Source organism: Gorilla gorilla, chromosome 6, assembly GCF_029281585.2.
Source record: "Gorilla gorilla gorilla isolate KB3781 chromosome 6, NHGRI_mGorGor1-v2.1_pri, whole genome shotgun sequence".
Taxonomy (NCBI): domain Eukaryota; kingdom Metazoa; phylum Chordata; class Mammalia; order Primates; family Hominidae; genus Gorilla; species Gorilla gorilla.
This window is the reverse complement of record NC_073230.2, coordinates 88014485-88030588: the sequence shown is the minus strand read 5'-3', so window position 1 is coordinate 88030588 and position 16104 is coordinate 88014485. Positions and strand designations below refer to the sequence as shown.

The window sequence follows — 16104 nt, the reverse complement described above, 5'->3', positions numbered from 1 at the left end:
TTCCTTCCCTGCTGTCTTCCCCAGGTAGGGGAGCGGTGGTACAAGCCAGGCTGCAAAGAGTTGTGCGTCTGTGAAAGCAACAACAGAATTCGCTGCCAGCCCTGGAGGTGTAGGGCCCAGGAGTTCTGTAGCCAACAGGATGGTATCTATGGCTGCCATGCCCAAGGTGAGCCATCAGGGTGGAAGGTGAGCTGGGGGCTGCCCAGGCAACACCAGGCAAGGTGATGGGTCCTGCCCAAAGCAGCTTCCCCAGACAGCTGAGTCTCCACCAGGGCCTGGGAGGGGCAGCAGGGGCAGCATTTTCAAGGACCCAAAGGGTGAGGTTGGGGACGTCAGTGTTTCTCTTAGGCAGCTCCAAGCCAAGCCAACCACACTTCCTAGGGAAACACCACATCTGTGGGTGGGCCGTGGGGACCGTGCCAATGTGGACTCTCCAGGATGGCAGCTCTGAGTCAGAGCTTCCGGGGCGTGGAGGAGTGAGACTGTGAACTCCATCTTCTCCTCCACAGGTGCCGCCACCTGCACAGCCTCGGGTGACCCCCACTACCTGACCTTCGATGGCGCCTTGCACCACTTCATGGGCACCTGCACCTATGTCCTGACCCGGACTTGCTGGTCCAGGTCCCAAGACAGCTATTTTGTTGTGAGCGCCACCAACGAGAACTGCGGGGGGAACCTGGAGGTCTCCTACATCAAAGCCGTCCACGTGACAGTCTTTGACCTCAGCATCTCACTGCTCAGAGGCTGTAAGGTCATGGTGGGTGTCTTCCTCCTGGACCCTGAACACCCAGCCTGCTTGCTTCTCTCCTGTGCCCCTCCTTGCCCGCATGCCCACCTCTCTGGCTCCTTAGAGCACCTGGGAGGCACCTGCAGCTGACCCAGACCCTCTTCTTTGGACTCCCTCCTCCCTCTGTGAAATACCCACCAGCACCAGCCCCTCCTGCTCCCAGTTTTTTGCCGGTTTTTTTTTTTTTTTTTTTTTTTTTTTGAGACAGGGTCTTGCTCTATCACCCAGGCTGGAGTGCAGTGGTGCAATCATAGCTTATTGTGGCCTTGACCCCCTGGGCTCAAGTGATCCTCCCACCTCGGCCTCCTAAGTAGCTGCAACTATAGGCATGCACCACCTGCACGGCTAATTTTTTTTTTTCACTTTTTGTAGAGACGGGCTTTCTCCATGTTGCCCAGGCTGATCTCGAGATCCTGGGCTCAAGCGATCCTCCCGCCTCGGCCTCCCAAAGTGCTGGGTTTGCAGGCATGAGCCCCCGTCCTTGCCTTTATCCCGAGTTCTTTCCTGACTCTCCTTTCTATGTCCTCCCTGCCTCTGCAGCTGAATGGCCATTGGGTGGCCCTACCTGTGTGGCTTGCACAAGGCCGGGTGACCATAAGGCTCAGCAGCAACTTTGTCCTCCTCTACACAAACTTTGGGCTCCAAGTTCGCTACGACGGGAGCCACTTGGTGGAAGTGACAGTCCCCTCCTCCTATGGCGGCCAGCTCTGTGGGCTGTGTGGTGAGTTTCCTGGGCACCTGCGGGGAAAGCTGGGACAATGAGTAGGCGTGTGACCTGGTCCCAGCTCCCCCAACATCTCTGTGAGGTGTTCTAAGTACTTGTCAACTGACGAATCGGTTGAGGACATTAGGCATGAAGGTAGGAGTTAAGGGAAGACGGAGATGAAGAGACAGAAAGGGGCCAGGCGCGGTGGCTCATACCTGTAAATGCAACACTGTGAGAGCCTGAGGAGGGTGGATCACTTGAGGTCAAGGGTTCGAGACCAGCCTGGCCAACATGGCAAAAACCTGTCTCTACTAAAAATACAAAAATTAGCCAGGCATGGTGGTGCATGCCCGTAATCCCCAGCTATTTGGGAGGCTGACGCGGGAGAATCGCTTGAACCTGGGAGGTGGACGTTCCAGTGAGCTGAGATCGCGCCACTGCACTCCAGCCTGGGTGACAGAGCAAGACTCCATCTCAAAAAAGAAGAAAAAGAGACAGAAAGGGTTAACCTTGCTATGTAGAATGAAAAGTGAGGGTGCCAGGAGGATGGTGGCCCTGGGGCCTGGCCTGCTGGGGGGCCCCTTGTTGCCTGTTTTAACGACTCCCTCCTCTAGGGAACTACAACAACAACAGCTTGGATGACAACCTGCGCCCCGATAGAAAGCCTGCAGGCGATTCCGTGCAGCTGGGGGCCGCCTGGAAGTTACCTGAATCCTCTGAACCTGGGTGAGCTGGGGGTCGGGGGAGCCAGGCAGGAGGGGCTGGGCCTGGGAAGGGCCTCGGGGGGCAGCTTGGAAGTGTCCTCTGTGTGTCCCCACTCCCTCTGTGCTGTACCTCCCTACTGTCAGGAAACTGGCAATCTCTCCTGTTTAGACTCTCCAAGATTGGAGTTGGTAAGAAGCTGTTCTGACTTCCCACGCCCACGCCTGCTGATTTCTCCCATGCTTAGTGATCTCTTTGGAGGGCCCACTTGGGAAGTTCACCCTGAGGTCTAGCCTTTTTCCTTCCTGCTGCGTCTCCTGGCCTTCCTACTTGAGGGCACCGTTTTGTCCTCTTCTCCTGTATCCCTCTCTCTTTCCCTGTCCACTTTTTGTTTTGTTTTGTTGTTTTTGAGACAGTGACGCTCTGTCACCCAGGCTGGAGTGCAGTGGCACGATCTCAGCTCACTGCAACTTCCGCCTCCCAGGTTCAAGTGATTCTCCTGCCTCAGCCTCCCAAGTAGCTGGGATTACAGGCACTCGCCACCACGCCCGGCTAATTTTTGTATTTTTATTTGAGACAGCGGTTCTCCATGTTGGCCAGGCTAGTCTCAAACTCCTGACCTCAGGTGATCTGCCTGCCTTGGCCTCCCAAAGTGCTGGGATTACAGGTGTGATCCACTGCACACAGCCCCCTGTCCACTTTTGCTTCGGTTTGGGAGATGGCTCCTCAGGCCCTCAGGTCTTGTCTTGTCTTGTCTTTTTTTTTCTTTTCTTTTCTTTCCTTTCTTTTCCTTCTCTTCCCTTTCTTCCTTCTTCCTTTCCTTTCCTTTCCTTTTTTTCTTTTCTTTTCTTGAGACAGGGTCTTGCTCTGTTGCCCAGGCTGGAGTGCAGTGGTGCAGTCATAGCTCACTGAAGCCTCCAACTGCTGGGCTCAAGCCATCCTCCCACCACAGCCTCCTGAGTAGCTGGGACTATAAGCACATACCACCACGCCCGGCTAATTTTTAAAATTTTTGTGTAGAGATAGGATCTCACTGTGTTGCCCAGGCTGGTCTTGAACTTCTGGTCTCAAGCGATCCTCCTGCCTTGGCTTCCCAAAGTGCTGGGATTATAGGCATGAGCCACTGCACCCAACCTGTAGCCCTCAGTTTCTATTCTCTCTCATTTAGCTGTTTCCTTGTGGGTGGCAAGCCCTCCAGCTGCCAGGAGAACGGCATGGCAGACGCCTGGAACAAGAACTGTGCGATCTTAATAAACCCTCAGGGTAAGACATGTCCCTGCTGGCCCTTTTTCCTCCCTGAAGGAGAGGAGGCTGGGGAGGGAGTCTAGTCAGGGAGGGAGAAACAACAAGACCAGAAACAGATGGAAAAGCATGAGGAAGGCAAATGGGAACACAGGGCCAGCCAGCAGTCACCTTCTTGGGACCTATGACTGATGGGTCTGTATTTGTGTCTCAGGCAGTAGATAAATCCGGGATTTCTTTTTTTTTTTCCTATTAAAAATGTTTTAATAGGCTGGGCGCAGTGGCTCATGCCTGTAATCCCAGTACTTTGGGAGGCCGAGGAGGGCAGATCCCGAGGTCAGGAGTTCGAGACCAGCCTGGCTAGCATGGTGAAACCCCGTCTCTACTAAAAATACAAAAAATTAGCCAGGCGGCCGGGCGCAGTGGCTCACGCCTGTAATCTCAGCACTTTGGGAGGCCGAGGCGGGCGGATCACGAGGTCAGGAGATCGAGACCATCCTGGCTAACACAGTGAAACCCCGTCTCTACTAAAAATACAAAAAATTAGCTGGGCCTGGTGACGGGCACCTGTAGTCCCAGCTACTTGGGAGGCTGAGGCAGAAGAATCGCTTTAACCTGGGAGGCAGAGGTTGCAGTGAGCCGAGATTTCACCACTGCACTCCAGCCTGGGCGACAGAGTGAGACTCTGTCTCAAAAAAAAAAAAAAAAAAAAAAGTTTAATAGAGATGGGGGAGTCTCACTATGTAGCCCAGGCTGTTCTCGAACTATGGACCCCAAGGGATCCTCCCCCTTGGCCTCCCAAGTAGTTGGGATGACAGGCATAAGCCACCACGCCTGGCTGTCTTTTCTTTTTTCTTGTTTTTTAGAGACAAGGTCTCACTCTGTTGCCCAGGCTGGAGTGCAGTGGCACGATCACAGCTCACTGCAGGCTTGAACTCCCGGGCTCAAGTAATCCTCCCGCCTCAGCCTTCAGAGTAGCTGGGACCACAGGCATGCACCACCATGCCCAACTAATTTTTTTTTTCTCACTCTGTTGCCCAGGCTGGAGTGCAATGGTGTGATCTCGGCTCACTGCAACCTCTGCCTCCTAGGCTCAAGCTATTTTCCCACCTCAGCTTCCCAAGTAGCTGGGATTACAGGCCTGTGCCACCACACCCGGCTAGTTTTTGTATTTTTAGTAGAGACAACATTTCACCATGTTGGCCAGGCTGATCTTGAACTCCTGACCTCAAATGATCCACCTGCCTCGGCCTCCCAAAGTGCTGGTATTAAAGGCATGAGCCACCGTGCCTGGCCTAATTTTTAAATATTTTCTGGAGATGAGGTCTTGCTATGCAGCCCAGGCTGGTCTTGAACTCCTGGGCTCAAGTGATTCTCCTGCTTTGCCCTCCTAAATTGCTGAGGTTACAGGCGGGAGCCACCACACAAATCTGGGTTTTGTTTGTTTGTTTTGTTTATATTCTCTCGTCACCCAGGTTGGAGTGCAATGGCACAATCATAGCTCATCCTCCTGCCTCAGCCTGCTGAGTAGCTGGGACTACAGGTGTGCACCACCATGGCTGGCTAATTTTTGTACAGACAGAGTTTCACTGTATTGCTCAGGCTGGAAAATCCAGGAGGTTTTTTTTTTTGTTTTTTTTTTTTTGAGACGGAGTCTTGATCTGTTGCCCAGGCTGGAGTGCAATGGCACAATCTCAGCTCACTGCCACCTTTGCCTCCTGGGTTCAAGAGATTCTCCTGCCCCAACCTCCCGAGTTGCCTGGACTACAGGTGCCCTCTACTATGCCCTGCTAATTTTTGTATTTTAAGTAGAGATTGGGTTTCACCATGATGGTCAGGCTGGTCTCAAACTCCTGACCTCAAGTGATCTGCCCACCTCAGCCTCCCAAAGTGCTGGGATTACAGGTGTGAGCCACTGTGCCTGGCGGGAAAATCCAGGTTTTGATTGAAGTGGATGTCGAATCAGCCCCAGGGAAGCCACAAGGCCCTGTTCCTTCCCGGCCCCTCCCCTGGCTCATCTGCCTTCTCTCTTCCTGCAGGACCCTTCTCTCAATGTCACCAGGTGGTGCCTCCCCAGTCCAGCTTTGCCAGTTGCGTGCATGGCCAGTGTGGGACCAAGGGCGACACCACAGCCCTGTGCCGCTCCCTGCAGGCCTACGCGTCCCTGTGTGCCCAGGCTGGCCAGGCCGCTGCCTGGCGGAACAGAACCTTCTGCCGTGAGTGACTGGCCACCTGTTCCCACAGCCCATAGGCACCCTCCAGAATTCTGCCCTCCCTTTCTTCCTCTAAATTCTTGTTTTGTTTTTTTTTTTTTGAGACGGAGTCTCGCTCTGTTGCCCAGGCTGGAGTGCAGTGGCGCAATCTCGGCTCACTGCAACCTCTACCTCCTGTGTTCAAGCCAAGATGGGTGAATCACCTGAGGTCAGGAGTTGGAGACCAGCCTGGTCAACATGGTGAAACCCCGTCTCTATTAAAAATACAAAACTTGGCCAGGTGTGGTGGCAAGCACCTGTAATCAGCTACTCAAGAGGCTGAGGTGGGAGAATCGCTTGAACCTGGGAGGCAGAGGTTGCAGTGAGCCGAGATCACACCACTGCACTCCAGCCTGGGCAACAAGAGTGAAACAAAAAACAAGAGTGAAAAACAAAACAAAACAAAAAGTTCTGGCAATAGATGGTGGTAATGGCAGCATGACAATGTGACTGTACTTAGTGCTGTTGAAGTGTACATTTAAAAATTGTTGCCGGGCGCGGTGGCTCACGCCTGTAATCCCAGCACTTTGGGAGGCCAAGGCAGGTGGATCACGAGGTCAGGAGATCGAGACCATCCTGGCTAACACGGTGAAACCCCGTCTCTACCAAAAATACAAAAAATTAGCCAGGCGTGGTGGTGGGCGCCTGTAGTCCCAGCTACTTGGGAGGCTGAAGCAGGAGAATGGCGTGAATCTGGGAGGTGGAGCTTGCAGTGACCCAAGATCATGCCACTGCACTCCAGCCTGGGCAACAGAGCGAGACTGTCTCCAAGAAAAAAAAATTGTTAAAATTGTAGATTTTATGTCTGTTTTTTTTTTTTTTTTTTTTTTTTTTTTTTGCTTTTGAGAGTCTCGCTGTCGCCCAGGCTGGAGTGCAGTGGTCTGACCTCGCCTCATTGCAACCTCTGCCTCTCAGGTTCAAGAGATTCTCGTGTCTCAGCCACCCAAGTAGCTGGGACTACAGGCGTGTGCCACCACACCCGGCTAATTTTTGTATTTTTAGTAGAGTTGGTTTTTCACCATGTTGGCCAGCCTGGTCTCGAACTCCTGACCTCAGGTGATCCACCTGCCTCGGCCTCCCAAAGTGCTGGGATTACATGTGCGAGCTACTGCTCCTGGCCACTACTAGGAGCTTTTGATGCCCCAAGGTTTGGGGGCTGGACATGCCACCCCACTCTTCCTAATGCTCTCATTTTCTTTAGCTATGAGGTGCCCACCTGGCAGCAGCTACAGCCCCTGCGGCAGCCCCTGCCCAGCCACCTGCAGCAGCATAAACAACCCAAGGGACTGCCCCAAAGCACTGCCCTGTGCTGAGAGCTGCGAATGTCAGAAAGGCCACATCTTGAGTGGAACCTCCTGCGTGCCCCTTGGCCAGTGTGGCTGCACTGACCCAGAGGGCTCCTACCACCCGGTGAGAGGCCAGCTAGCAGGGGCCCCGCCCTTTCCAGGCCCACATGTTTGGGGTCAGGGCAAGCTCAGGAGAGGCAGGAGGAAGGCTCAGAACCTGGGAGGGGCAGGGCTGGCCAAGGCTGGGGGGCAAGGAGGAAGGGCAGATGCTGCACCCAGCTTCAACTGGGGCGTTGGCCCATCTCCCAATTCCAACTTTCTGTTGGCTCAGCTGATCCCTGTGGCCCACAGGTCGGGGAGCGCTGGTACACAGAGAACACCTGCACCAGGCTCTGCACCTGCTCCATCCACAACAACATCACCTGCTTCCAGAGCACCTGCAAACCCAACCAGATGTGCTGGGCCCTGGATGGGCTGCTCCGTTGTCGGGCCTCAGGTAGGAGGACCACGGTGATGGGGGGACTCCACAGCCCTGAGGCCCACTCTCCCAACTCCCCAACAGACTCCCTGCTACCTGTAGCACTGGGTTTCAGGTTTCGACTGGTAACTCTGCTGCAACCAAGAGCTTCTGGTGGGTAAGATGACCTCCAACTGCTGAGAAGGGAACCTTGGGGCTCGCCCATCCTTCTCCTGTAGCGGCCACCAACTTAGATGGGATATTATAAATCCTTCCCTGGGGCCAGACGCCATGGCTCACACTTATAATCTCAGCACTTTCGAAGGCCAAGGCGGGCGGATCACTTGAGACCAGGAGTTCAAGACCAGCCTGACCAACATGGCTAAACCCCGTCTCTACTAAAAATACAAAAATTAGCCTGTAATCCCAGCTACTCGAGAGGCTGAGGCAGGAGAATTGCTTGAACCCAGGAGGCAGAGGTTGCAGTGAGCAGAGATCGTGCCATTGCACTCCAGCCTGGGCGACAAAACTCCGTCTCTAAATAAATAAATCTTTTCCTGGAGGCCAGGCATGGTGGCTCATGCCTGTAATCCCAGTGGTTTGGGAAGCTGAAGTGGGAGAATCACTTGAGGCTAGTAGTTCAAGACCAGCCTGGGCAACATAGTGAGACCCCATCTCTACAAAAAAATAAAAGCTAAAAAGTTAAAAAGTAAAATTAAAGACATTGCACCTGTAGTCCCTGCTACTTGGGAGGCTGAGGTAGGAGGATCTCTTGAGCCCAGGAATTAGAGTCTGCATGCCAGCCTGGGTAACAGAACAAGACCCTGTCTCTAAAAAAAAATTTTTTTAATTAGTTGAATAGGGTACTTCATGCCTGTAGTCCCAGATACTCTGGAGGCTGAGGTAGGAGGACCACTTGAGCCCAGGAGTTTGAGGCTGCAGTGAGCTATGACCATATGCCATTGCATTCCAGCCTGGGTGACAGAGAGAGACCATGTCTCAAATAAAAAAAAAAAATCCTTCCTCCAAAGAATCATGCCCCTCCTCCACCCGTAAACCTCACCACGCTTCCTAGCCCTGGCCCTGGGGTTTTTTGTTTGTTTGTTTGTTTGTTTTTGATGCAGTGTCTCTGTTGCCTGGGCTGGAGTGCAGTGGTGCAATCTCGGCTCACTGCAACCTCCATCTCCCTGGTTCAAGCGATTCTCCTGCCTCAGCCTTCCAAGTAGCTGAGATTACAGGCACACATCACCACACCCTAATTTTTTTGTATTTTGTTAGTAGAGACAGGTTTTTACCATGTTGGTCAGGCTGGTATCAAACCAGCCCACCTTGGCCTCCCAAAGTGCTGGGATTACAGGCATGAGCCGCTGCGCACAGCCGGACCTGGGGTCTTGACTCTTTTCTGGAAGGCAGGGAGAACCCAGGACTAGTTTCCCAGGGACCCTGTACCTGCCAGAGGAGCGTCATAGCCCAGCTGTCTCTCTGTCCTCCCAGGTATGGGAGTGTGTCAGCTCCCAGGGGAGTCCCACTACGTGAGCTTTGATGGTAGTAACCATTCTATCCCAGACGCCTTCACTCTTGTCCTGGTGAAAGTGTGCCACCCCGCCATGGCCTTGCCCTTCTTCAAGATCAGTGCCAAGCATGAGAAGGAGGAAGGTGGAACTGAGGCTTTCTGCCTTCATGAGGTCTACATTGACATCTACGATGCCCAGGTCACCCTGCAGAAGGGCCACCGTGTGCTGGTGAGCTGGGTGTGGTGACCGGGGCTGGGAGGGAGTGCTGGGGAGGGGACTCTGGTCCCTGCTCCTACTCACCGTCACTGTCCTCCTGTTTAGATCAACAGCAAACAGGTCACCCTCCCCGCCATCTCCCAGATCCCTGGGGTCAGTGTCAAGTCCAGCAGCATCTACACCATTGTTAACATCAAGATCGGGGTGCAAGTCAAGTTTGACGGGAATCATCTCTTAGAGATTGAAATCCCCACAACCTACTATGGAAAGGTGAGGAAAACATCTGGTTCTCCTCGCTGGGGAGGCAGCCCCAGGGAGATTGGTGGCCGCCAGGGATGGAGGGCAGTGTTCAGTGTTCGCATCGTGCCTGCCCAAAGAGGCCACTCCTCGGGATGGAGCAGGGCAGTGGAGGAGTGCGCCTTTCTGTGTAGGATGGACAAGAGTGTTTCCAGGAAAAAACAGGAAAAACCATTCTGCCCGGGCATGGTGGCTCACGCCTGTAATCTCAGCACTCTGGGAGGCGGAGGCAGGTGGGTCACCTGAGGTCAGGAGGTCGAGACCAGCCTGGCCAACATGGTGAAACCCCGTCTGTATTAAAAATAAAAAAAAAAATTAGTTGGGGGTGGTGGTGCCCACCTGTAATCCCAGCTGCTCAGGAGGCTGAGGCAGGAGAGTTGCTTGAACCTGGGAGGCGGATAGTGAAGTGAGCCGAGATCATGCCACTGCACTCTAGGCTGGGTGACAAGAGTGAAACTCGAAGGAAGGGAGGGAGGGAGGGAGGGAGGAAAACTGCTCTTGTGAGGGAAGGAAAGAAGGAAGGGAGAAAAACTGTTCTCGTGCTTCCCCAGCACCGAAAAACCACTCTCCCCTGCCAGGTCTGCGGCATGTGTGGGAACTTCAATGATGAGGAAGAGGACGAACTAATGATGCCCAGCGATGAAGTAGCAAATAGTGACAGTGAATTTGTGAACAGTTGGAAAGATAAGGACATTGACCCAAGGTAGTGGTCCCCTAAGACCCTCTAGCTTTTCTTTCTTTTTCTTTGTCTTTCTTTCTTTCTGCCTTCCCTTCCCTTCCCTTCCCTCCCTTCCCCTCCCCTCCCCTCCCCTCCCCTTCCCTTCCCTTCCCTCCCCTCCCCTTCCTTCCTTTCTTCCTTTCTCTCTTTCTCTTTCTTTTCTTTCTCTCCTTTCTTTCGTTCTTTTTTTTCTGAGACAGAATCTTGCTCTGTCACCCAGGCTGGAGTGCAGTGGTATGATCTCGGCTCACTGCAACCTCCGCCTCCCGGGCTCAAGTGATACTCCTGCCTCAGCCTCCCAAGTAGCTGGGATTACAGGCACCCGCCACCACGCCTGGCTACTTTTTGTAGTTTTTAGTAGAGACGGGGTTTCACCATATTGGCCAGGCTGGTCTCGAGCTCCTGACCTCAGGCGATGTGGCCGCCTTGGCCTCCCGAAGTGCTGGGTAATCATGAGCGACTGCGCCTGGACCCTCTAGCTTTTCTTTTTTTCTTTTTCTTTTTGAGATGGAGTTTTGCTCTGTCACCCAGGCTGGAGTGCAGTGGCGCAGTCTTGGCTCACTGCAACCTCTGCTTCCGGGGTTCAAGCAATTCTGGTGCCTCAACCTCCCGAATAGCTGGGATTATAGGTGCACACCACCACGCCCCACGCCTGGCTAATTTGTGTATCTTAGGTAGAGACGGAGTTTCATCATGTTGGTCAGGCTGGCCTTGAACTCCTGACCTCAAGTGATCCGCCCCACTCAGCCTCCCAAAGTGCTAGGATTACAGGCATGAGCCACTGTGCCTGGCCACCCCTCCAGCTTTTCATAGCAACATGAGCTAGGGAGCCAGACTGTAGGGCACACCTGGGGCAGGAAGACCAGAATGTTCCTTTTTTCTTCTTCAATTTTTAAATTTTTTGTAGAGACAGGGTCTTGCCACATTTGCCCAGGCTGGTCTCAAACTCCTGGGCTCAAATGATCCTCCCGCCTCGGCCCCCCAAAATGCTGGGATTACAGGCCAGAATGTTGTTTTGTGTGTGGTTTGAGGGCGATGACTTCTGGGCATTCTGGGGCGATGTGTGTAATTGATCCATCTCAAGGCTGCTAGAACCCACTTGAGGAAATGTGAAAGCTTCCTTTCCTCGCTTAGAAACCTTGGAGGAGGAGGAGGAGCAGAGGCTCATGCCTGTGATTCCAGCACTTTGGGAGGCCAAGACTGGAGGATCACTTGAGGCCAGGAGTTTGAGACCAGCCTAGGCAGCATAGCAAGACCCCATCTTTACAAAAAATTAAAAACAAAAATTAGCCAGCCATGGTGGCACATGCCTGTAGTCCCAGCTATTTGGGAGGCTTCAGCAGGAAGATTGGTTGAGTCCGAGATTTGAAGGCTACAGTGTGCTATGATTGCATCACTGCACTCCAGCCTGGACGACAGAGCAAGACGCTGTCTTAAAAAGTTTAAAAACAGCCGGGTGCAGTGGCTCACGCCTCTAATCCCAACACTTCGTGAGGCCAATGTGGGAAGATTGCTTGAGCCTAGGAGTTTGAGACCAGGCTGGGCAACATAGCAAGACCTCATCTCTACAGAAAAAAAAAAAAAAAAGAAAAGAAAGAAAAATAACCAGGTGTGGTTAGTCCCAGCTACTCACAAGGCTGAGGTGGGACGATCCCTTGGGCCTGGGAGATTGAAGTTGCAGTGAGCCTTGATCACACCACTGCACTCCAGACTGGGCGACAGATTGGGAAGCAAAAAAGGAAATCTGAGAGAAGACGAGGCCGATGGAAGATTGGCCAGAGCTCAGACCAGCTTCCCTGTGAACACCAGAAGGGTTAGGAGGGTGGGGAATCCCTGAGAGGTCTCTCTGGGTCATTTGGGAGCACCAGATCATTGTCATAGGGCCAGGCGTGGTGGCTCAGGCCTGATATCTCAGCACTTTGCGAGGCCGTGGTGGGTGGATCACTTGAGGCCAGGAGTTCAAGACCAGCCTTGCCAACATGGTGAAACCTTGTCTCTATTAAAAATACAAAAACTAGCCGGTCATGGTGGTGGGTGCCTGTAATCCCAGCTACTCAGAAGGCTAAGGCAGGAGAATCACTTTAACCTGAGACGTAGAGGTTGCAGTGAGCCAAGATCACACCATTGAACTCCAGCCTGGGCGATACAGTGAGACCTTGTCTCCAGATAAACCAAAACCAAAAATTAGCTAGGCGTGGTGGCGGGTGGCTGTAATCCTGGCTACTCGGGAGGCTGAGGCAGGAGAATCGCTTGAACCCGGGAGGCGGAGGTCTCAGTGAGCCAAGATTGCACTACTGCACTCCAGCCTGGGTGACAGAATGAGACTCTGTCTCCAAAAAAAAAAAAAAAATTGGTCGGGCGTGGTGGTGGGTGCCTGTAGTCTCAGCAACTCGGGAGGCTGAGGCAGGAGAATCGCTTGAACATGGGAGGGAAGGCAGAGGTTGCAGCGAGCTGAGACTGTTGCATTGCACTCCAGCCTGGGCGACAGAGCAAGATTCCCCCTAAAGAAAAATAATTTTGTGTCATAGTAGGGGGACGGCTGTCCCTAGGCTGATTCTTTTCCCTTCCCAGTTGTCAGAGTCTCCCGGTAGATGAGCAGCAGATTCCAGTGGAACAGCAGGAGAACCCGAGTGGAAACTGCAGGGCAGCCGACCTCCGCAGGGCGCAGGAAAAGTGCGAGGCAGCGCTCCGGGCTCCTGTGTGGGCCCAGTGCGCCTCCCGCATAGACCTCATGCCCTTCCTGGTGGACTGTGCAAACACCCTCTGTGAGTTCGGAGGTCTCTACCAGGCCCTCTGCCAGGCTCTGCAAGCCTTCGGGGCCACCTGCCAGAGCCAGGGGCTCAAGCCCCCACTCTGGAGAAACAGCAGCTTCTGCCGTGAGTGTGCCCTGCTGTCACCCCAAACCCCTCCCAAACCCCCTTTCCCTCTCTGCTTCCCTGAGAGCTCCCTCACTCTCCTTCCTGTTCATTCCTGACTAACTCAGCCCTCATTGTTTCTTTGACAAGGACTATTTTTTAATTTTTATATAAAATTTTTTTTGCTGGGTGTGGTGGCTCATGCCTATAATCCCAGCACTTGGGGAGGCCAAGGTGGGTGGATCACCTGAGGTCAGGAGTTCGAGACCAGCCTGGCCAACATGGTGAAACCCCATCCTACTAAAAATACAAAATTAGCCGGGTGTGGTGGCACATGCCTGTAATCCCAGCTACTTGGGAGGCTGAAGCAGGAGAATGGCTTGAACCTGCGAGGCAGAGGTCGCAGTGAGCCGAGATTGTGCCATTGCACTCCAGCCTGGGCAAAAAGGAGCAAAACTCTGTCTCAAAAAAAAAAAAAAAAAAATTTTGATACAGGGTCTCATTCTGTCGCCCAGGCTGGAGTGCAATGGCATGATCTCACCTCACTGCAACCTCCGCCTCCTGGGTTCAAGTCATTCTCCTGCCTCAGCCTCCCAAGTAGCTGGTACTACAGGCGTGTGCCACCACATCCGGCTAATTTTTGTGTTTTTAATAGAGATGGGGTTTCACCATGTTGGCCAGGCTGGCCAGAAACCTTTCTTCTTTCCTCCTAGCAGACAACTGGGCAAACTTCTGTAGCATTTTACTTAAAAAAACAAAATTATTGAGGTTATTCCCATAGCATACTATTCACTCTTTTAAAAGTGTCTTTTAGCCTGGCGCAGTGGCTCATGCCTGTAATCTCAGCAGTTTGGGAGGCCAAGGCAGGTTGATCACCTGAGGTCAGGAGTTAGAGACCACCCTGGCCAACATGGTGAAACCCCGTCTCTACTAAAAATACAAAAAATTAGCCAGGAGTGGTGGTGGGCGCCTGTAATCCCAGCTACTCGGGAGGCTGAGGCAGGAGAATTGCTTGAACCTGGGAGGCGGAGGTTGTAGTGAGCCGAGATTGCGCCGTTGCACTCCAGCCTGGGCAAAAAGAGCAACATTCCATCTCAAAAAAAAAAAAAAAAAGTGTCTTTTAGTATCTTGATAAAGTTGTGCAACCATCACTACTATATAACGCCAGAAACTTTTACAATTTAAAACAGGAATTCAATAGAGTTTTTTTTAATAGGTAACACATTTGCAGGATTCAAAAACGTATAAAGTATTAAAAGATACCCAGTAGGTTGGGTGTGATGGCTCATGCCTATAATCTCAGCAATTTGGGAGGCTGAGGTGGGTGGATTGCTTGAAACCAGGAGTTCAAGACCAGCCTGGGCAACATAGTGAGACCCAATCTCTACAAAAAATTACCAAACTAGCTGGGTATGGTGGTGCATGCCTGTGGTCCCAGCTACTTGGGGGGCTGAGGTGGGAGGATCACTTGAGCCCAGGAGGTTGAGGCTGCAGTGAACTGTGATTGCATCCCTGCACTCAAGTCTGGGTGACAGAGTGAGACTCTATCTCAGAAAAAAAAAAATTCTCCCCAAAAAACAAAAAAAGATACCAGTGTACCGTCTCCCTCCCACCCTCACCCCATGGGCCTGGTTCATGTCTCAGTATTTTTCCCAAGACCACTTATTTATGCATATATAAACAAATTCAAATTTATATTCGTGGCTGGGTGCAGTGACTGACACCCGTAATCCAAGCACTTTGGGAGTCCAAGAAGGGAGGATTGCTTGAGGCCAGGAGTTTGAGACCAACCTGGGCAATATAATGAGACCCCCGCATCGCTACAAAAAAATTAAAAAAACAAAAGACAAGAAAACTATATGCTCTGTGCTTTTGGAGTTTTGCCAATCTGAGAATTGAAAAACAACGTCTTATTATTATTTTTTTGCCGGTGTTTCATAAGAAGGTTTATTTTATTTATTTTTTTATTTTATATATATTTTTTGAGACAGAATCTCGCTCTGTCACCAGGCTGGAGTGCAGTGGTGTGACCTTGGCTCACTGCAACTTCCACCTTCTGGGTTCAAGAGATTCTGCTGCCTCAGCCTCCCAAGTAGCTGGGACTGCAGGCACGCACCACCACACCCAGCTAATTTTTGTATTTTTAGTAGAGACAGGGTTTCACCATGTTGGCCAGGTTGGTCTCGATCTCTTGACCTTGTGATCCGCCTGCCTTGGCCTCCCAAAGTGCTGGGATTACAGACGTGAGACACCTCAACCAGCCAAGAAAGTTTATTTTTCTTTAAAGCACTCTCACGTTCCAGGAGCAAAGCAGAGGTGCAGGGGGCGCTGCAGAGCTTCTCAGGGCCAGTGGAGGCAACATGAGCACAGCAGACTGAGCTGGCTGAAGGGTCAGGGTGAAAGCAGCACACAGGTCCTGTGCAGAAGGGGGCCGCTGCTCAGCTGCCCCACAGCTGCTGGGCATCACTGTGGGTCCAGTGTGACCAGATCCTCTGATTTTTTTTTTGAAAGAAGCTATAAGCCTGAGTTTTTATTTGACATTGCTATACTTTTTTTTTTTTTTTTTTTTGAGTCTCACTTTGTAGCTCAGGCTGGAGTCCATGATCTCGGCTCACTGTGACCTCTGCCTCCCAGGTTCCAGTGAATCTCCTGCCTCAGCCTCCGAGTAGCTGGGATTACTGGCATGTGCCACCACGCCCAGCTAATTTTTGTATTTTTAGTAGAGACGGGGTTTCACCATATTGGCCAGGCTGGTCTTGAACTCCTCACCTCAGGTGATCCACCTGCCTCAAGCCTCCCAAAGTGCTAGGATTACAGGCATGAGCCACTGCACCTGGTCATGAAAAATAACAAGACTTAATTTGAGTTTTTATTATGAGTGAGATTGGACATTTTTTCATGTACTTAGGAACCCTTTGAATTTCCCTTTCTGTAAACTATCTGCTCTTATCCAGTCACCATTTTTCCACTGAGTCGTTGGTCTTTATTGAACTATTTCATGGAAGTCCTTTATCTGTTATGGAAAGTAGACCTTTATTAGTGCTCTGAGTTACACAAAGTTTTCCAGTCCTT

At 52.0% G+C, this 16104-nt stretch overlaps 1 protein-coding gene across 1 annotated transcript in view; it reads left to right on the top strand.

Annotated features, from left to right (window-relative positions):
- Positions 1-16104, top strand: part of ZAN (zonadhesin) — a 61905-nt gene that overhangs the window by 30443 nt on the left and 15358 nt on the right. Inside the window, 12 exon segments of the mRNA XM_031013066.2 lie at positions 25-166; positions 510-757; positions 1328-1508; positions 2108-2219; positions 3364-3458; positions 5477-5653; positions 6891-7099; positions 7327-7471; positions 8927-9174; positions 9268-9432; positions 10038-10162; positions 12749-13053. Of these exon segments, the coding sequence (XP_030868926.2) occupies positions 25-166; positions 510-757; positions 1328-1508; positions 2108-2219; positions 3364-3458; positions 5477-5653; positions 6891-7099; positions 7327-7471; positions 8927-9174; positions 9268-9432; positions 10038-10162; positions 12749-13053 (2152 nt within the window).